This window comes from Numenius arquata, chromosome Z (genome assembly GCF_964106895.1).
Source record: "Numenius arquata chromosome Z, bNumArq3.hap1.1, whole genome shotgun sequence".
Taxonomy (NCBI): Eukaryota; Metazoa; Chordata; class Aves; order Charadriiformes; family Scolopacidae; genus Numenius; species Numenius arquata.
The window spans coordinates 70,359,957-70,382,055 of NC_133616.1; the positions used below are offsets into that span (position 1 = coordinate 70,359,957).

The window sequence follows — 22,099 nt, forward strand, 5'->3', positions numbered from 1 at the left end:
TTTACACTCAGTAAAGATGTTATTATTCTTTAAGCAAAAAAAAAAAAAAACCAAGCCCAAACCTGCAAAGAGTATTTTAATGGAATTGTAAGAATTAGATGCAAATCACAAGGAAACAGTGACTCTATGTAACTATATTTTTTTTTCAAACTTTATTTCCACAAAGACAAAGAATAATTTAATTTTCTCAAGCTCAGAGGTAACATGAAGATATTAACATATGTTGTACATGTATAATGGCAGAAGATTAATTTTGCACCTGTTCCAGACCTGTTTGTGGAACAGCACATTACTGGATATTGTTTCCAGTGGCAATAACAACCTGCAGTCTTCCTAACATCACACTGTCCCTACCCCTACAGCCTTCTGTGAAAGAATTAAACACATGCTAATTCCACATAACTGAAAATGGGAAGGTCTTTTTTATATATATATAGACACATACTAAAATAATATTTTGATTTCAAGCTGCAAAGCTCTTTTTGCAGTTTTATAGGCTGACTGATGTTTGGTTCACAATTCTTACCTGCTTCTTTAGTTAAAAAAAAAAAAAGCTAATACTGAAAGCACATTACTGAAGTGCTTCAGAAAAGTGGGAAAAACATAACGCTGATTTCTTTTCTGTTTATCTGAAGCCACATCGCTATAAAAAGCCAGGAGTCTCTCAAGTTTGCAAGTTCTGAGCATCTTAAAAATAGTCACATTAACAAAAGCATTCAAGCATAACAAGTTACTTCAACAAATTTAAAGCTGGGTTATGACAGATTGGAATGTTTTGAAAACAAATTATTTTATTGCAAAGAACAGAAGGAAGGGTTTAGAATGAGTATCCACAACCTGACATCTCAGTGGTGCCTAAGTTACAACACTGCACCTCTCATGCTCGGCACTGACAAATACATTTCATCAGTCTATCCATAAAGAAAAGATACACTAAATGCCCTTTTGGGGTCTGTTGGTTGTTTTTTTTTTTTTTATTATATCCTTCCTCTAGTTTACTATTCCCATACGTCTTTGAAAAATCTGCTCTCATTCTGTGACTCACCCTTGGATTGCATTCCCTCAGCTAAAGATGTGTCAAGGTCTTCTTTTCAAAAAGCAGTAAACACAAGAAGTGTGCTCTGTCCTAGACAGGCATCGCAGGCCTCACTTACAGTCAAGGATGGCTTCAGGTTTTTTGTGACTTCCTCAAGGCCACAGGAGTTTGCGGTTTAAAATGGTAATGTGAATTTTAAAGCAGTTCCACTAACAAAATAAATTCAAATTATGCTACACTTGAATTTTCAAGAGGTTTTCAGAATGACTTTTCAGATACCAGGTTGAGAACAAAGCACTGTGTCATGTGGCATAACACTTCTCATAGTGCACCGCTTCCCTGCATGTTAATCATCCTCAGCCTTATTCAAAAAAAATCTCTGCAGGTTCAACTCAACCTCAGTTAGCCCTCCTTGAACAATACATCCTTGCTTTCCTGTTGCTGTGTATTGCCCTTACGGCCTCAACCTCCCTGTATTTTGTTTCATGTACTTCTGCTCTGTGTTACACCGCTCGCAGACATCTCTGCTTACCTGAGTCTGCCTCCTACAGCACCCTTGGCAGATCAATGCACTCCAACAGGGAAGCTCCTTGCTGCTCCAGCAAAGCAGTTCTCCTGAAAAGGTTTAGCATTAAGTGCTTTCTCCTGTATACTGTCTCAAATACATCTGCATTTGGAAGGAAATCAAACAGCACCAATTTCAGTACTAAAAACTGGCTATCTTGATCTCATCCATTCATCCATATCCTTTACGAACCATTTTGGTTCTCATCAGAAAGGCTTTAATTTTCACTCAATGTGATACAAATTTAGAAAGAGGAAACTAAAATGCTCACTCAGGAACTCGTTACACATTAGCCTGCAAAAGTACAGACGTAAACACTGCCTAAACACCTTTCTTTATTTGTATCATTCCATGCTTTCCCTTCAGGAGCAGAAGATACCGTATGCAGCACAAGAAGCGCTTTTAGGCCTGAAGAACAAAGGAAACCAATCTAATAAAGAAGTATAATAATAGAATATTTAATCTACTATTGTTCAAAAAGAAAAGAAATAGGACCAGCAATGAAAAAAAAGATGCTATTTATATGAAGGCAGTATTTGAAAATGTGTATTAGAACTTCTTAGACACAGCATCAACCCCAGGAATTCTGTCCCACTTCAATGGCAACTTTGCTGTTAGAGGAAATTCAAAGATACTTTGGAATCTGTAGCATGTTTTTATAGGAGCACAATGCACTTGTTCCTATGAAGATGGAATGACAGAAAGGAAGAAGGAATCGGAGTGTGAAGAGGCAAAGTGATCTTGAAATGACAAAAAGAAAAAACAGCTCAGGAATTCTGTTTCTCTGCTGGCACATGGACTTTCCTGAATCTACAGATACTTTTCTTCCTGCCTCTAAATTGCATCTTCAAATGAACCTTCTCCTCTTGAGTACTCTATGATCTTCTAGTAAGACACACTTCCTTTCCAGTAATGACAACAGGTATTTGCAGGCAGAATTTATAACGTTTATGCACTTACTCTTGAACAAAGATATGTATTTGTTTTCAAGTGTGTACAGCTAGATTTTGAAATTCTTTTACTTAGGAGTCATAATAGAAGAAGAGGGAAGACAACATGAATTTGAACTCCTCTGTGCAGTTAAAGAATCCTATACTTGGTTCCAGGCTGCAAACCCTCCCAGGACTACTAGGTACAACAGCAGTCCTAAGCCACCAGTGAGCAACCCCTAGGGTACAGCATCAATGCTTTCCCAGAAAGCTTAACCCTGTGACTCTTCTATGCCAACACAGCAGGTAATACATTTCTCCATTTCATGAAGAAGAAAAGTGCACCCTTTAGTCTTGAAGTACCTAATCAAAGAAATATGTGCTGACCAGAGATGCCTACAAATCTGGACTTTGGCAACTACTTTCACTGTCAAATTCCCAATCTCATAACATGACTTATTCCTAAGCATAAGCATCTCCCAATTCCTAGTTTCTTTCAGTGTTGGAAAAGAGGACAGAGAAATAATCTGGCATTTTCAGCCTTCTTTAAAACTCTGCTGCCCGTCTCTACGCACCAGAAATAATTCAAAGAGCCTTGAATCAGGTCTTACTGGAAAACTCCGGGCCTAATCCTGATGTTGTTGAGGAAGGAAAGCATTTACAAACACCACTTACAAAGCAATTCTTGCAATATTTTGATTACATGCACAGCAGAAATTGTCATCCTCTTAGACTGAGACAGCTATAAACTCACTGAGAAAGCACCACAGGGCAATTTTCTCTGCCATTTGTCCCACTGGTGTGGTTCCATCTCATGGGCTGGCTGGACAAATTAGTTACTCTTACACATATGCAAGCTCAAAAATGTTGCTGAATGGATCAGAAAAAGCAACAGCTTTTCCTTACGTATAAATTTCAAGCTAGACAAGCATTTTCATTAGCTTTGGCTCTATTTTTGTTTTTGTATTGCCCCTTCATTACTGCAAGGCTTCAAAATGTATTCTTAGTAACAGGATCCATCTTGATATGAAAAAAAAAGTATTTTCATTTCCTCCTCAAAAGCTCTTTTCTATTACTGCCTTGCCAGTGAGTCTGCATTCCTAGAAATATGTATTTGTTATTTCATTAGTAATTATTTAATACAATCATACTGAACAAGATTTGCTCAGGGGCTGTAGGCCATGCTGTGGGTTGTGGTTTTCCTGTGAAAGAGGTGATATTTCATGTATTTTAACCAGTGGAAAAGGTCACTTGTCATAGCAGCTTTTAAAGTTTGCTAAACATTCATACAAAGCCAAGTAGCACAAATTTAGATGCCACATGGTTCCAGATACCAGACTCTTGTCATTTGTGAACAACAGGAAAAAAAGATGAGTGGAAGTCACCACCCTTGCATATAATTGAGGTGATGACCTACCTTCTTCCACCTGAAGCATGCTTGGAAAGGGTGTCACAGCATTGTTACGGGCACCTGTTCAATGTCAAATGCACAGCACTGATACTGTTCAACAGCATGTACTGTATATTTATTGCCTCAAGCAGGACAGATGTTAGCAATGTAGGAGATGCTCACTTTGTACTCTTTCAAGAATGTACATATTACTTCTCCAGGAAGCCAGATTTGGTAATTGCATTAGTTTGCACATTTAAAAAAAAAAAAATAGCAAAAATAACAGGAAAGTAAGTCCAGTGATTCTGCAAAGCAGAGGAAAAAAATACAGAACAATCCAATTGCTTTTAAAATAAAAATCGGCTATTACCCTGTAAAGCAGCTTGATTGGATACTCGTAATCACCAAGAAGATTACTTTTTCTTGACATTTTGTACTGAAACTCATGAAACAATGTATTTAAGGAAACGATATTAGTGATAAAGGAAAAGCAGAGCCCAGGGGAGAACTACAGCAATGGTGAACACAAATGTAAACTGGATGCAAACAAAGAAACATGGGCTCCTTCTGTACTACTCTGAGCAGACCTGGTAAGATGCTCGTCATATAAAATACCTAACTACTTGGTAATAGTCTAAGTAACACAGAGCCGCTGGCAAGGTATGAACCAACAGGGTAACTGGATATGGTTCTTCTCACCATCATGTCTTTTAAAGGTATGTGAGCAAGGTGCAACCTACAGAGTATGTGAATTGGTCTAGCAGCTGCTCCTTGCCACCCCCAGATAGCCTCTCCTTATGTAAGTGATGACATGGTTAGGAAGAAAAGGTATGCATGCGTGTTGCTCAACATGATGTGGCAGGCTGTGTACAGAGACAGGGGAGAGGGCGTAAAGGTGGCCAGGTGCAGGACGCACAGCCCCGGAGTGGTCCCATTGTAAGCTGTGGGACCTGGCCCGGGCAAGATGCAAATGCTCTGGCACAGATCAGCTACTCTCCTTTGGGATGCACAGTAAAAATACTGTAACGGAATGTGTAGTTTCCTAACCCAAATTAAACAGTTTCACATGCGATGTCCTCACTTTTTAGTATTATGAAAGAGACACTGTGTTCAAATGCTTCAGACAGTTCATTTTTGGTTTCTGTGGCTAGCCCTACTCTTGAAAGGATTGCAGAGAAAGTCTGAAAAGAAAGTACTGCCAAGTACTCATATTTTGAGGCAGAATCTCACAATTGTTCCATTTCATACTGACAGGAGTACTCATGGAACCGTACAATTAAATCCCAGGCCTGGAAATTTACCAAAACCCTCCCTCTGCACCCAGACACTCAGCAGTCCTTTTCCTGGAAAAAAGGTAAACTGCCCCATTATATAAATTTAAGCATATGATTAAGTCTCCCAAGTCCTGCGCAGACACATTGACTGGAAACCTCTACCCTCATCCAACCAATTTCTGTCCCCCTTCCAGTGCAGAAGATGGAATTGCAACAGCTGCAGGCAAGACACCGAAGGGAAAGCGCTGCTGACCCTCAAGCTGATGCTGATCATCTTCCATGCAAAGATACCAGCTACTCGCAGCTCCGTGTGCCTGTTCCAGAGTACATCCTCTGGTAAGGAAGTTGAAAAGTTTTGAGAGGACAGAGAACAAATTAGAAAATAATTTTTTTAAGAAATTCAAGATTTGAAATGTGAGAAAGTTAAGGAACAATGAAAATTAATTTTGTTAAATAATCCCAGATTTTAGAAGTTATTTAAATAGTTTGAATTATTTACGAGATTTTTAATCCATTTGGCCCAACTTCCTTTTTGCACTTCAGAAACTTAAAAAGGCAGAATCATACTTTTAGCATGTCATTTATTTTCAGCTCTTTTATCTGTTCAGACAGACATCTTCCAGCATCTAAGGGCAATCAAAAGACTTTAAAAGCATGTATTTATACTCAGGCTTGCAATGAAATGCTTACAAATATGCAATGGAGTTCTATAATTTTAAATATCAATTCCAGCCAGTACAAATCAGGTATTACACACAACTTAAGTGCTGGCACTGCCTTAGAAATGTCCGCATCTTAACTGAATTTTAAGTTGAAGCTGGTCTTATTTTGTCAGGAAACACAGCATAACTATATTTTCAAGGAAAAATAATTAATATTCAGCCTAAACAGGCAAAAGTAAAAACCTTATAAATACAAGAACCAGAATAACTAGGTCTATGGCAACTGAAGATCAGCAAGTGATTTGATATTGTAAGTAGAAAAAAAAACAAAACTAGAGATTAATATGACCCATTTGTCAGGCATAAACACATAACACAGCAAAACTTATGTGGGCAACATGACACTCAACAAGAAAACAAATACCCCAAATATTATCGTACTTCTAAATATGTTCTTCTTATCAAATGTGCCTATAAAAACCTGCCCTATAGCAATAATTAAGCAAAATACATTGAAAACCCTACATTTTACAGATCAGAAATTACCTATAGTGGACTTCTAGTCTATGAGATTTTTTATGAAGATAACAAAGACTTGTCACAGAAGAAGAGCGAGATCAGAACGTCCAACTTGCATTAAAATATGTCACCCTGCAGATAGGCTTTTCAGAAGCTGCACAGAGAATCAACACAAATAAGATACTCACAGGCTGAGTGACTACTCCACATCTCTTATACCTTCCTGCTCATCTCCCTTCCTCTTAGAGAAGGCTGAAAAGTTATCTTTCACATAATTTAAACAGCAACATAATAGTGCAGGTTCCAATCTAATCCATCCACTTAACTTTCAAAGGCAAAAAATACACAACTCAGGAAAAAATAGTCAAGCATATCTTAAAAAAGGTGTTTAAGAAGTCTATGCAGGTATGCTTTTTGTGCACTAATGAAAAAAGGCAGATGAACTATTGGGGAAACCAAGAAAATAACACTCTTGTCAGTGTTTACTGACAAAAGCTCAAGTTCAACAAAGTCAGTATAATTATTTATTCTATGAAGAAAATGAATAAAAAGTTATACAAATTACTGAAGAACTGCTTAGGGTGTAGAGTAAGAACCTATTTAATTGGCATTTGTATTAGAGTATTTTTCTGTTTCTTCACAGAATTTTGTTTTTTTCTGCTTTCAAGACAAGAGTTCCATTTCTATCCATGCTTATCGCAGAGCCTGCTCAGCAGTGCTTTGGTAAACAGCACTGTTTAACAGAGGACTGGAAGAAACAAGTTTTCTTCTCTTTTCTGCCCATCCTGCCACGGCTGCAAAAGTAAAATGCAGTGATGAGAAAAGAAATGCTAGCCAACTGCAGTAAGCCTGAATAAAACAGGAAATTATGTAGAGAAAAGGTGGAGCGCTGAAGTCAGTCTAGGCCGGTGTGGACATAATACCCTCTTTCTTCTATAAGCCTGCCATTTAATCACCTCTTCTCTTTGTTTACAAACAGGCTGTATAAAACTTAAGACTTCCTTTGAACACTCCACACTTTTTTCTGATACCCCAAGCAAAGTCATTAACCTACCTCTTTTTGGACTGTCTCCAAAAAATGCATTTCTGTGGTACTGCTACAAAAGGTTAAAGGCATTTATAGGCAAGTTCACAACTTGCATTAAAACATTGTGTATATACTGAGATCATACTTTTAACTCCCTCTTTTTTAGGTTTAGCTTCTCTCTGACTAAAAATCTTATACTGAGAGTGACTCCAACACAGTATGCACCACCAGAAGACAAGGCATTAAGAACTTCTTCTGTTCCCACCCAAGAAGTGAACAGCAAAGCGCACACTGTTCCCAAGCTACCGTTACAGTAATGAGGAGCAAGGAAACTGCTTCTGAAGTGTCAGTATAAATTAAAAAAAAAAAGCCAGTAATCACGACTGTAGAAGACAACCCTATCTCCTTCAACAAGCTCTGAAGATGCCCCTTAAATGGCAACCAGCTACAGGAAAATAAACCACTGCTGGCTCTTAAGAAAGTGAAGGATTTTGAAGCGCAACTCCACTGAGAAAAAACACATGGAATTTCATTTTTTAAAATTTCACGTCTCATAACTTTCCTCACTAAGAACCGCTCAAAGGAAAAATAAAGGATTAATATCTATCAAAACTTTCCAGAGTCAAGTCTTTCCAAGATGCAACTGCTAAGCAGTCAGAAGTTAACCATTTTACCGATGGAAGAACTGAGAAGCTGAAGATGAAAAACTGAGAAGTATTTCCTGTGGTACTCAGAAAACACACAAACACAGCTTCCCCAACTCCAAGACTTTAATATATAAAAAGTTAATCTCCTATTTTTATAAAGACATATTACACCTCTTCTCTGCTTGCTACTAATTGCCAAACAATGCAAAAAGACAGCTACTCCTACCTGATTTAAATGCCACAAAATGCTAGTCACTTGATATATCTAAAGGCTTTATGACCCTCTGAATTTTATACCTTTTAACATTCAGGAGAAATTTTGATTTTTATGTATCTATACATAGAAGAATTATCTGGTTTTAAGCAACCATGTTAGAAAGCTTCTGACTTGGAGATTACATGTTATCTTCCTTCGCCCTCGCCTCCAATTCTCAAAGGCAGCAGTCAACTTCATTGTAACGGAGAACACATGCAAAAGAGCTATCCTAGTATGACTGAGCCTTGCTGTTAGAGAGAGTTCAACTTTTATGTTCATCTCTCCCTAATCTCACCCATTTCTTACACTACCTTATCTTTCTACCTTAGAGTCAGGAAGAAATAGACATGGGATTGAAGCCAATTTTTAACACATTTGTGAAGGAACCACAGAGCTTATTGCCTTAGTAAAAGGAGGGGCATCAGCACTGCCAAGAAGTACTGCAAGATCATAGCAAAAATACTGACAAAATAGGGTTACTTTCCACAGCTACACACAAATGACAACAACAGTTCATTTGCTAAAACACTGCCTAGTTTCTGAGAAGAGCAGGCAAGGAAGTATTTAGAGTTTCTGGAGAATTTCCGATGAACCCTGTGAATGTTTTTTCTTCATCTGAAAAGACTGAAGGACCAAGCCTACAAAACCAGTTAGAGGCAAGAAACAAATGTTGTAAGAAAAAAAGGTGCCATGCACAAATGCATTGAGTGAGAAAAACTCACCAGATCCTTGTATTTTTCAAATGCCCTCAAGGACTTAACTCTGCCTGGCAATGAAACAAGTCACCAAGTTTAAACTTGGAAGTTAAGTATTTCAGCTACCTCCTTGCTGCTTATTTGGACAGACAATGGTAGAGTTACACAATGCGCACAATTCCATTTACTCCTGTATAAAACAAGAGTTTCAGTACTAGCTTGGGCTGAGGTTGCCCAAGGTTGCAACCAACTGTACATAGCCAACTGGGATCTTTTTGTTCTTTAACTCCATGACACAAAGACATATGGACAAAGTTGTAAAAGTGTTTTAGTGGGAACAGAGCATGTGCAGAGGCTGTAGCTAGTTACAGGATTTGTAAATTCATGTGTTACAGACTGTATTAATAAATTGTGTATATAGCCAAGTGAAACATAAGAATACTGTAAAGAGAACCCTGTAAAGAGATCCTTACTATAAGCTGGGTAATTATATCATGTAAGATCACAAATAGAGTCAGATAATTAACTACACTCTCCAGTACAATTGCCAGAGGTGAGTGCATACTCCTGGAGTCACACCATCTGGCAAATGGTTCCTAAGTAAAATGTCAAACTATGCACAACTTACAGGACGTGGGTCCATTTCTACACTAGAAGAAAGCAAAAGTCCAGCATCCTGAAAATTCTGGACTACAGCTTAATTTTTTTCCTCTAATTAAATTAATTTAACCAGGGATAATAGGTATGATAGAACAAACACAGTCTAACACAAGAATTGATGTGCACTCCAAGTCTGGAATTTCTGGCTCTCATGGTTGAGCAAAGAAACTTCTGACAGCTTTCCGTAGCGATGTGACAGCCTGGAATCAAATTAGAAGTTTCAGGCCCATTTTTCTGAGCTGTTCCACACAGTCAAGATTATACAGCCATGCCTACTAAAGCTCCTATAAATACAAGGACTTCTCTCAATATTCTGAAAGCTCCTCTTAGGGAAGGTTCTCCATTCTTATCAGCAGCAGTATTTATTAGATTTTTAGTTCTCAGAACAAAATTGGTTTTATAATGTACCTTGCCAAAAGCAGCAACCTTGCTTGTGTACAGAAGTTCAGAAAGACCTTGAACCAGGACTGCGCTATCTGAGGCTACCCAGGCCTCCAATTACCTCCTCTAAATAGGAATGAAAAACCCCCTTCTCTCAATTTCATCCGTAAACATTTTTGCATTAATCCAAGGCCTGTCCTACTTATTTTTGCAATGGCTATAGACATACAAATCTGCTTGATGAGAAGACTAAACTCAGTTCAAGGGTGTACATGCAAGCTTGTTTGTGTTCTGAGAAGGAAAAGGGCAGTATCAGAACAGAAAGTGGTTGAGAGGTAGCTGATGAACCTCAGAAGAGATTTACAGTTGTTTAGTCTTTGCACCTAACTACAGTTCCTTCAGCACCATGTATTTTATCTGCCCTCTTTTTTCAAGGCCCTACAGATAGGAATTACTCCTCTATTTTGGAAAAAAAAGAAAAAAGTCACCTAAATGCATCACCCCAAAACCTGAGGACTGAGAAGGAAAATGAAGGGGGGAATGTCACGGTATAGATGCTCAACTCTGCCACCTCTTACCTCTCTGGAGCGGGAACATATCACTAGCATCCACCAACTCTCACTGTTACGCCACTCCACAAATATAACTTCTTTTCAGAGGGAAACAAAGGGCTAAGCAGAGGGGGAAGGGGAAGCACCACCGTATTTCCTTAAATATCCATCCAAGTTCAGGTCCTGCCATACAGACTGCACAGAATCTACAGGCTGAATTGAGTGATTGATCTCGCTCCGGTAGAGGAAAAGTTTTGTTCCTCATCTACTCTGCTTTGCTGTTAAAGACAGGGAAAATATTCACAATGGCAAACTCAGAAAGCAAAATGGCATACTTATTGAAATAAACAGAGCAAAACATCCAAGGGTCTAGATCTGTTCACAGTGCAGAAATGTATAGCCAGTCTGTAAACAAACAAACAAGAAAAAACAAAACAGAGGAAGAAAAGAAAACCATGTCCTGTTATTTTAACAAGTAGAAAATAATTAGTTAAGATTTCCAGACTTCTCTTTACTCTGTAGAATGATGAATATGTATTACAATCTCAGTTTCAAATGCAGTCAGACCTCATTTTGATTTTGAATAGTTGCAGAAAAAATAGTTTAAAGTATTTCCACTTTTATATTCTTCTTTTAAAGCATCTAGAACTAGGGGAAATTAATATATTTCCTTTTAATTCAACCAGTATAGTAACATTTTAATCTTATCTGTCTTTTGTCAAAAGTATTACATTAGCAGGTTTAACAAACTAGTATATTTATCAGTTATTTTTTGTCTTCCACTGGCAGACAAAAATCCTCCAACAAAATTCTTCAAATATATGTATAAAGAAGGAACAAAATAAACAAAGTATTGAATTCTCATCAGGAACCTATACATAGCATTCACACTGAAAAAAAAACCAACTCCCTGAAGAAGTCCTTAATGGTCAAGAATAAAATCAAAGATGAAATACAGAGAAGGAAAACCAATAAAAAAGCAAAGCCTTCCATAGGAAAAACTGCAATTAGATAGCAGAATCTAGTGAAACCTGTGGAGTGGAGTGGATTTGCAGAAAAAATATGAATAACTATCGAGAGACAACACTGGGCAAGCTTCTCTTTGTAATGATTTTCAAGCATAAACATTAAATACAGATCATGTGTAAAAAATACACAACAATAAATAACCTTACATAGTAACGCACCTTACTGGATCTTCCTAGTGAAGAGGTAGCAGAGATTCTTCAAGAACATCATATATAGTTACATATATACATATACGTATATACATATAAAGTTACATGATATAGTTGCCATCACAGAAACATGGTGGGAAGACTTACATAACTGGAACACTGCAACCGATGGCCACCAACTCTTCAGAAGGGATTGACAAGGAAGGAGAGGTGGTGGGCTGTGCCTCTATGTTAGAGACGGATTTGAATGCCTAGAACTTAATAATGGGAATGACAGTGTAGAATGTTTATGGGTTAGAATCAAGGGGAAGGCCAACAAGGCAGACATCATGGTGGGAGTTTATTACAGACCCCCAAACCAGGATGTAGAAGTCAACGAAATATTCTATCAACAACTGGCAGAGCTCTCGCAATCACTCGCTCTTTTTCTCATGCGGTACTTCAACTTCCCAGATATCTGCTGGAAATATAACATAGCAGAGAGGGAACAGTCCCGGAGGTTCCTAGGGTGTGTGGAAGACAACTTCCTAACACAGCTGGTGAGGGAGCCAACCAGCAAAAGCGCCCTAGTGGGCCTGCTGCTTGTTAACAGAGGTCTTGTGAGGGATGTAAAGGTTGAAGGTCATCTTGGGCAGAGTGATCATGAAATCATCGAGTTTTCAATTCTTGCAGAAGCAAGACAGGGAGCCAGCGGAACTGCCACCTTGGACTTCCTTAAGGCAGACTTTGGCCTGTATAGGAGCATGGTTGAGAGTGTCCCTTGGGAGACAGTCCTGAAGGGCACAGGTGCCCAGGAAGGCTGGTCATACTTCAAGGAGGAACTCTCAAAAGCGCAGGAGAAGGTCATCCCCAGGTGCCATAAAACGAGCCGACGGGGAAGAAGACCGGCCTGGGTAAATAGAGGGCTTTGGCTGGACCTCAAGGAGAAAAGGAAAGTCTACAAGCTCTGGAAAAGGGGGTTGGTTACTTATGAGCAATATCAAGGTGTAGTGAAGATATGCAGGGGAAAAATTAGAAGGGCAAAAGCCCAAGCAGAACTTAACTTGGCTACCACAGTTAAAGATAACAAGAAGAGTTTTTTTCAGTATATCAATAAAAAAAGGAGGGCTAGGGAAAATGTAGGCCCACTGATGAATGAGGTGGGTGCCTTGTGGTGAAAGACACAGAGAACGCGGAGTTGCTGAATGCCTTCTTTGCTTCGGTCTTTACTGCCAAAGCTGCCCCTCATGAATTCCAGACCCTGGAGACAAGAGGGAAGGTCTGGAGAGAGGAAGACTTCCCTCTGTTAGGAAGGACTCAGTTAGAGACCACTTGGCCAACCTAGACATCCATAAGTCCATGGGCCCTGACGGGATGCACCCACAAGTGCTGAGAGAACTGACAGATGTTATTGCTGAGCCACTGTCCATCATTTTTGAGAGGTCTTGGAGAACAGGAGAAGTGCCTGAGGACTGAAGGAAGGCAAATATCACACCAGTCTACAAAAAGAGCAAGAAGGAGGACCCAGGGAACTACAGGCCAATTAGTCTCACCTCTGTCCCCAGGAAAATAATGGAGCGACTCATTCTAGATGTCATCTCCAAACACATTGAAGATCAAGAAGTTACTGGAAGTGGTCAACAGGGATTTACCAAGGGTAAATCATCCTTGACCAATCTAATAGCCTTCTATGACATTATAACTGGATGGCAGGATGAGGGGAGAGCAGCAGATGTCATCTACCTTGACTTCAGCAAGGCTTTTGACACTGTCTCCCATAACATCCTCATTTGGAAATTGAGGAAGTGTGGGCTAGATGAGGGGGCAGTGAGGTGGATTGAGAGCTGGCTGTGTGACAGAACTCAGAGGGTTGTAATTCATGGAGCAGGGTCAAGTTGGAGGCCTGTAACCAGTGGTGTCCCCCAGGGGTCAATACTCGGCCCAGTCCTGTTCAACATATTCATCAGTGACCTGGACGAGGGGACAGAGTGTATCCTCAGCAAGTTTGCTGATGATACCAAACTGGGAGGGCTGGCCGACACTCCAGAGGGCTGTGCTGCCATCCAGCATGACCTGGACAGGTTGCAGAGCTGGGCAGAGAAGAACCTAAAGAGGTTCAACAAGGGCAAGTGTAGGGTCCCGCAGCTGGGGAAGAAGAACCCCAGGCACCAATATAGGTTAGGGGTGGATCTTCTGGAAAGCACTGAGGAGAAGGATCTGGGAGTCCTGGTGGATAGCAAACTTTCCATGAGCCAGCAATGTGCCCTTGTTGCCAAGAGGGCCAATGGGATCCTGGGCTGCACAGGGAAGAGTGTGACCAGTAGGTTGAGGGAGGTCATTCTCCCCCTCTACTCTGCACTGGTGAGGCCACAACTGGAATACTGCATCCAGTTCTGGACTCCCCAGTTCAAGAGGGACAGGGAACTACTGGAGAGAGTCCAACGTAGGGCAACTAAGATGGAGGGATTGGAGCACCTCCCTTATGAGGAAAGGCTCAAAGAGCTGGGGCTCTTTAGCCAGGAGAAGAGAAGGCTGAGGGGAGACCCTATCTATGTTTACAAGTACCTAGAGGGTGGGTTGAAGGATGATGGAGCCGGACTCTTTTCAGTGGTTCTTGGTGATAGGACGAGGGGCAACGGGCACAAGGTGGAACATAGGAAGTTGCATTTAAATGTGAGGAAGAACTTCTTTACGGTGAGGGTGACAGAGCACTGGAACAGGCTGCCCAGGGAGGTCATGGAGTCCCCTTCTCTGGAGATTTTCAAGACCTGCCTTGATGCAGTCCTGAGTAATGTGCTCTAGGCAATCCTGCTTCAGCAGGGGAGATGGACTAGATGATCTCTAGGGGTCCCTTCCAACTCTGACAATTCAGTGATTCCATGATCATCTTACTTCTCACATTCCTCTACAGAGATATTATGCACCGATGATGTGACATTTTTGAAGCCCTCAGACCTTTTCTACATTTTTGAAGCCCTCAGACCTTTTCTACATTTTTTTTAGTATGTCTTCTATGGTTATAGAAAATGATCACAGTTCTTAAGAAAGGTCTGGACTAGACAGCCTAAGGAATTACTGCTATTAACAGTAGAAAAGAATGTGAAAGTGTGCCTATGTGGGTAATTATTAAATTAATTACTGAAGGAAACAGATGTTAAATAAACAGCACTTTTTGGGATCTGTCTTTGTTTGCAAATCAAAATCATAATTAGCAGCACAGAATACTAGGATTGTTAATTTGTGCTCCCTCTACTGGTTTATTCACTGCATAGCCATAAAAATAATAATATTCTGTAAAAAATACCCAGATTGTTGTGTTGCAACTAAGCAGCCCAAAGGATCTGAAACCAAATTATATTATTAAAGAAAACCCTTCTACACAGCCGATATCTTACACATAGTTTCTAAATGTCACTTTAGCTCATTAAAATGTCAGAATGGAAGCAGTTCACAAAGGTGTTTCCTATCATACCAGCTTGTTTTGTTTGCCTCGTTCATAGAAATTCCACTTCCCTCAGATTTAGAAATGCAATTAAACATTTCAAATCCTGAATCATTGTAAGAAGCTGCTGTTAATTGGATTTTTAATTGAAAGCTCCTTTTTATTCCTCCTCATACAAAACACCATCAGCAACTGAGCTGCACAGCAGTCTACATCACAGGACAGGTTGGGCTGGAAGGCAGGGGTGAGCAGCCCACCTGATCCACTCCCTGCTCGCAGAAAGGCTAACTCCAAACTTCATGCCTCGGTCACGATGCTCAGGGACTCATCCCACTGATTCCTGAGTATCTCCAAGGCTGGCAACTCTGCAACCTCTCTAAGTAACTCATTCCCATACTTAACCACCCCCATGGTGAAAAATTTTTCACAGCATATGCAGAATACTTGTTAGATCCAAATCAAGCATAAAGTCTGCATATAAGCAAACAGCAATTTTTTACAAAGCCCAATAAAAAAAAGTTTATTAAAAATCATGGGATCTGATCAGAATTACTAGTCAGAAGCAGTGTTATTTCCTGGGCATTGCAAATGTCACTAGCAGCTTGAATCACATGAAAGAACCAAAGACCACCTTACTTTTAAATTTTGATGGCATAATACCTATGGGACTCCGCATTTCATCTGAAGCTGACAAAATATACTCTATAAATATTTATATAGCATATAGCAGATCCTCTGACTCTTTATTTCATAAATCTAAATAACACTCATATCCACAGGTTTTCTGATTACGTCTCCTGGAAAGATAATTTGAACACTAATTTTAAATGTCAACTTCTGACAAAGAAGTGTTTAAGTGATCTTTAAGTGGAGTGAGCTGTAGTAAACATTAATGTATTAGTACGATTACTTTTAGTTAACAAAAGTGGAAGCAACAGCCAATGTCATTTGCCTTGCTCAGTATGGGTTTTCTTATTAACAGACTTTAGTTTTGTAGATGAGCAAGACAAACTTCTATTGTTATATACAGATTAGAAATGTAAACACTTAACACTTCCTACAACGACTGACTTAAGAATTGATTCCGAGTAGGATTTCAAAAAAGCATTCAAAGAGCCAGTGTGACAAAGAGCACTACTGCCCCCTACTGAGCCAGCTCACAAAAGCTCCTCTGTAACAGCTTTTGTCTTTCCTGAAAAAAATGTTATATCCATGAATTATTAAAAAAAAAAAGAAATGAAGTTTTGTGAGAAATGAAGACAATCATTAAGAATATATACGCTAACTTCATGCCAAATTTCTGTGTAAAAGGTACACACATAAGTTTGGGGAGAAAAAAAGAATTACCTAGTATCTAAGATTTTCATATAATACTTGGTGCACAAAGATCATGAAGATGCAAAATACAGCACAAAAATTACGTTCCAACACTTCTGTCAGTATATAAACCTATATTAGCCAATCTTAAACCTATTCTATACTAGAATGTAATCACTCAGTGAAAAAACCTGCAGACTGACTCAAGATTTTTAAATTTTAGTGTCTGCAGTATGCGAGCATCAGTATGTTTTTCTTGTTGCCCTATTCCATGTAAATGCCAGTTACAAGTCTATTCTATACTACTAATTATTGCAAAATAGTTCTGAACTTGGTATCTAATTATACCCACAATAAGAAAGAGAGGAAACAATAAAAAAAATAATCCATTTGCTGAAATCTGTTTGTAAAGGAACTTTCAGTTCCTTTGTCCAGACACAGACGAACTTTCCGTTTCATGTGAAAGTGACACTTTTTCCTCATTTGTTTTAAAATCGTTTTGCCACAGAACTGAATCTGTATGCAGTGCTGCCCAATGCAGCCTGGACATAAAATATTGTCTGGTTCCTGTATTTGCATTTAAAAAATACAGACTGCAGTGAACTGCTGAAAAAAAAAAAAAAATAACTGCTGCAAGTCCTGGTGAGAAGCACAAACATAAGCTGTGTATGCTCTTTTATTCTACTATAAATCAGAAATTCCACTCACATTAGTAAAATTACTGTGATTTAAATGTACTGCTAAAGCCGAGTTCTGATTTTTCCCCTCAAATCTTTTGTACTGACTTTTTCCATAGATAAACATTCTGACAGACACCACAGAAGTAAAGACTGCAATTTCCATTAGCAAGATAAGGTTAAAAGCAATTCATGTGTTTAATTTAAAACATACTAGCTAACAAAAAATACAGATTTTATGAATAAAAAATTAAGGTCATTAGTGGGTTTTGGCACTGAACCACCACCAGTCACTAAAATCCTTGAACTTAAGACTTTAGCTTAAAAACTTCCAAATATTGGCTCTCTGTGGCCTCGAATACTATGTCATCATTCACGTAAATACATCACTAATACAGAAAGGTTGGAAGTGATGAGTACTATCTTACATAACCACACACATGGTAGAAAGCTGCAAGCTACTAGGCACTAAAAGTATAAGAAGTACCAATCACATGCTATGTGATAAAAATAAATTATCTACAAAAGTATTTTAGTGATCTAAAACAACCATGTTCCATATTTCTCTTGGTAGCGCTTGGTCTACCTAGTATGTATTCTGTTACATCAGTACTTCACAATTCCAAGTGCTTACTATAATATTATGAAATATATAAATGAAAACAGTGGCGAGACTAACAGTGATCAAGAGCTCCAACTGATGCCTCAGAACTTGGAACATAAGGCCACCACCACAACTCATTCCAACTCTGCCAGGCGTGTATTTCTTACCTTTGAATCTTCATTGCTCACTCCCAGCTCTAGCACAGCCCGAGGAGACTTCAGTTTCGCTTGCATGGACTCTGCCATTTGAAGATTCAGCTGCCATCCAATTGTTTCAAGCTATAAAACACAAATTTAGATTACAATCAGACGGTACAGAAGCACTCAGGTCAACTTTCAATATTGTGAATGGTCTGTATCAGTGAACATGATGTCAGGCTCTACAAATGTTACGCATTTTTATACAACGCACAATCTGCAAATCCTCCTGGACTTCAAAACAGATTTGCTTCTCTCTTGCCAAATTTATCAGTTCAAACTGCCTGTGACCACCCAAAATAAAGAAACTTCATATGCCTCTGATCTGCTGGAACCAACCCATAAAATACAACTAAGGATCCAAAATAAGGTAGTTTCCCCCTCCTTGTGGAAGTTTATCTGCAAAGTTGTGGATTCAACTTTATTTCATATTTATTTTAATTTTAGGAAAAAGAAAAAAATTACCAATAAATGGTAAACCAGATAAAAATGGTAATTTCTTAATCAACAGATCTACTCATGTGTGTTCTACCATACACAGATGTTAATGACAAAAAATAATTCTGTGCTGCTTTTTAGATTGTTACTACTGAAAAGCCAAAAACCAGTTAAGCATGCGAGCAACAGAATTTTTAATAGGAAGTTACACAAAAATACATTTCAAATTGCATTTTAATCATTAATCTAAAATGATATTCAAACATTATCAAGCTACACTTCATGCATAAATGAAGCATGCAAGAACAGAACTACAAGTCTTTCACAAAATGACCTACCTGGCCTTCTTGAATAAAGAAAAGTAGAAATATAAAGTCTTACCATCTGGCAAGTTAATCTGCATACAAATTCTTTTTAATCTAGTGTCTCCCCTCTGCTAGTAAATATTGTGGCTGACTTCATAAAAGTGAAAGCGTGCTACATCTTGGGTAATCTCTTACCAGTCCAAAAACTCAGCTAAAATCATCAACTGCTGAGAGCCATCCCAGAGGCACTGTACTGTGAAGAGCAGAGAAGCCAATACAAGCCCTGCCTCCTACAACCACAGCAATCTCTGAAGAGGAGAACAAGGGGCAGAAACATCTTCCACAGGCACAGCTCAAAGACAGAGCTTCCAAAACTTATTGCAGCTCTACCATTTACATTTACACATTACCGTATGTTATATCGCGTTTCTTTGTATATTGCATCGATTTTATACCAATTATGTAACAAACACTGAAAGCCGTATGAGTAAGCATACCGAAAGGCAAATTATGTATCACGACCTATTAACCACCACTGCCTTTTCAAGATGGTTAGCGAGTTTAGCCAAGGCCAAACAAAGTTGACAGAAAGACACAGACAGTCTCAGGCTGACTTTGTGTACAGCTACAGGAACAAGACAGTAGGAAGAAGTCAGCAGGTCCACCTGCAGTCTGTCAGCTGCTCTGCAATAAATGCCCCTATTCAGGTTTCACTCTGTGGTAAAAATAAGCAAGTTTATAATTAGTCAAATCAACGAAAGCGTGCATACAACACAAACATGCACAGCCAAAATGCTGCAAATCTGGTCCAGCTCACTTTGTGGCAGCCATAGCCCACAACCTATGAAACAAAGTCACAAGACAAGTTTTAGAAATTCTAAAAGCAGATTAATTTTTAATCATAATTTAATCATTTTGATTTCCTCTAACCTAATTACATCTTGGTTGATGAAAATAATAGGGCACTGCCCATCCCACCCAAAATACAGCACAATCCAAAGTGGATTTTGTGGATATCCTCAAGTCCATCACACTAATAGACAAGTCTGCTAAACCCCTGTGCTGGCCAGTATCTGGAATCTTCCAAGAAATTACACCAGAATGACACAGCTGGAAAACATTTTTCTTGCCACAAACTTCAATAAAATTAAGTAAAGAAATTACCTCTGTTTCTCTCAGGAGCATGAAGATCTTGCCTTACTTTACGTTTTAGATAAGAAAGATGTTCAGTTCAGTTAAAGAAATATATGAAAATTTATTATGATCAAGGACCCAAATGCTGACTTATGTGCAAGTGGTAGGAGCAGCCAAAAGCAGGCAACAGGAAACAGTACTACCTAGTTTGATAAAACACAAAACCACTAAGGTCAAACACAGAGAGTGAGCAAGCTCTGGAATGCAATGGTTCTTCATGCTGCAGTCACTAAGGTTCAAGACCATCAATTTAGAAAGGACTTTCCATCAGTTACTTAAACAGTTTATTATAGTAGTATGGAAACCAAACCTTAGACCAGGTAGCAGCTTATCCAGGATTAAAAAACAACAACAGTGTCCTAGGACACCTGACTTTTAAGACTTTTCTAAAGCCATTAAACAGTGTACTGTGCGTAGCATGAAGAACAAAACATCAAAAGTAAAAAAATTCAAATTTATGTCTTCTACTTCACTTTTAATACACATCTATCCAGGAATATTGCAGAGGGCTCAGAACAAATACAATATATGTGGCAGCACACTGGCCTGAGTTTATAGCTGAACAGCAGCCATAACTCTTTTTTTATATTGCTTTACCTTAACATTACTTCGTTTTCCTGTATGATTCATGTATCTTTCCTGTTTTAAATATAGTTTTATGAGAACAAGTTTTGATTAACAAATAGCATGGTGCCTAAGGCTTCAAAACAGTCTGAGTATTTATTTTCTTGAAAGAAAAATATAACATGCATTTGGCTATGGTTGTGTTTACTTAGAAGACATTCAACACCCTGAAATATCAATTAACCTTTTGAGAGTGGTGACAACTTTCTGCATGGCATTTTTGTCAAGACACAGTATTTGGTAGCCACAAAGCGGTACATAATTTAGGACCAATTTTTTCAAAAATGAAAGGACTATAAGATTATTTTCACTTCTGATATAAAACTTGTTACAGAAAACAAAACATTGGGAGAGACTGTATGATGTCAGAATCTGTGATAACATTGACACTTCTATTACCTGAAAAGCACTTACTGGGAAGGGTGGGAAGTATTTCTCCATAACGAGCATGAAAATAAAGCTGTGGTTTTGTTACTGTGGACCTTTAGCTTCTTTTTACAATTTCTTATCAGGAGTTTAGAAAATGTGCAAGCTACCTTGTCACTGCAACAATAAACACGGTTGAAAATGTACCTTTAGCACTGTAAGTTCTCACTGGTATCTCTGGCACTTATTTAACCTCAGAGTTATGTTTAGAAAACAAAAAACAGATGCAAGCTGGAAAACATGGGAAGGAAAAAACACAGATACTAAATAAAACCAATAGTAAGCACGTATGAAAATGCTTCAGAACTGCTCCAATGACAGCAAATGATTCAGGGCAACAAGATATGATGAAGCTTTCAGTAACCCCTGTAATCCTCAGTTCCCATGTCCATTTTGTTCCACACAGGCTTCTGAAGAGGATACCACAACAGCCAGGACTAACAGGCATGGAAGAACCTATGCACTTCTCCCTCCCAGCACTCCCAGCTCAGTACTAGCTGTAAAACAGACAAGGTGCTATACCTGCTAAACCAACTCTGTAACCCCTGCAAACGTAGCGCTTCCCAGCAGCCATCCATGCTTGTACAGATCCACACTAGAGAGCTGCCAGTTCCCCTAATGTGAGAGGATCTGGCCCTTCATCTGTAGGTCACTAACACCTTTACAAGTACATAAATACATCATCTCCAGTCCATCTATGGAGTCTGTGATACCCACATTCTCCTCCAGTGTAAGACATGGGAGCTTCCAACTCAAGCCCCCTCTCCTGCCCACCAGATTACTTTCCATACTAAATACCAGAGCGTAGTATTTTACGTATTAGGACAGGATCATCAGCAATCTAACTTAACTATGGTAAAATGTTTGGGTGAAAGTCACCCTCTGCAAAACACCCACGTGCACTGAATGTCAAGTCAGCTTTCACAGCTTATCTGATAAAAATTTTCAGCACAATCTCCAAGCAAATAAAGGATTTCATGTAGCCAAAATTAACATCCATGAAATCCACCATTTCCTTCATCACTTACAGCCCATTGTGTTTTTACATACTGTTGTCTCTTTCCAGCATGTTTTCACCACAAATCCTTACTTTCAGTTTTGACTGCCCATAAACATTACTAAAAAT

At 38.8% G+C, this 22,099-nt stretch overlaps 1 protein-coding gene across 2 annotated transcripts in view; it reads right to left on the minus strand.

Moving 5' to 3' along the window:
* COMMD10 (COMM domain containing 10) overlaps positions 1 to 22,099 on the minus strand; it is a 114,385-nt gene that overhangs the window by 69,970 nt on the left and 22,316 nt on the right. For both annotated transcript variants that reach the window (XM_074166230.1, XM_074166228.1), the window contains exon 5: positions 17,957 to 18,067. In XM_074166230.1, coding sequence (XP_074022331.1) covers positions 17,957 to 18,067 — 111 coding nt within the window. The remainder of the gene's footprint in view (positions 1 to 17,956; positions 18,068 to 22,099) is intronic.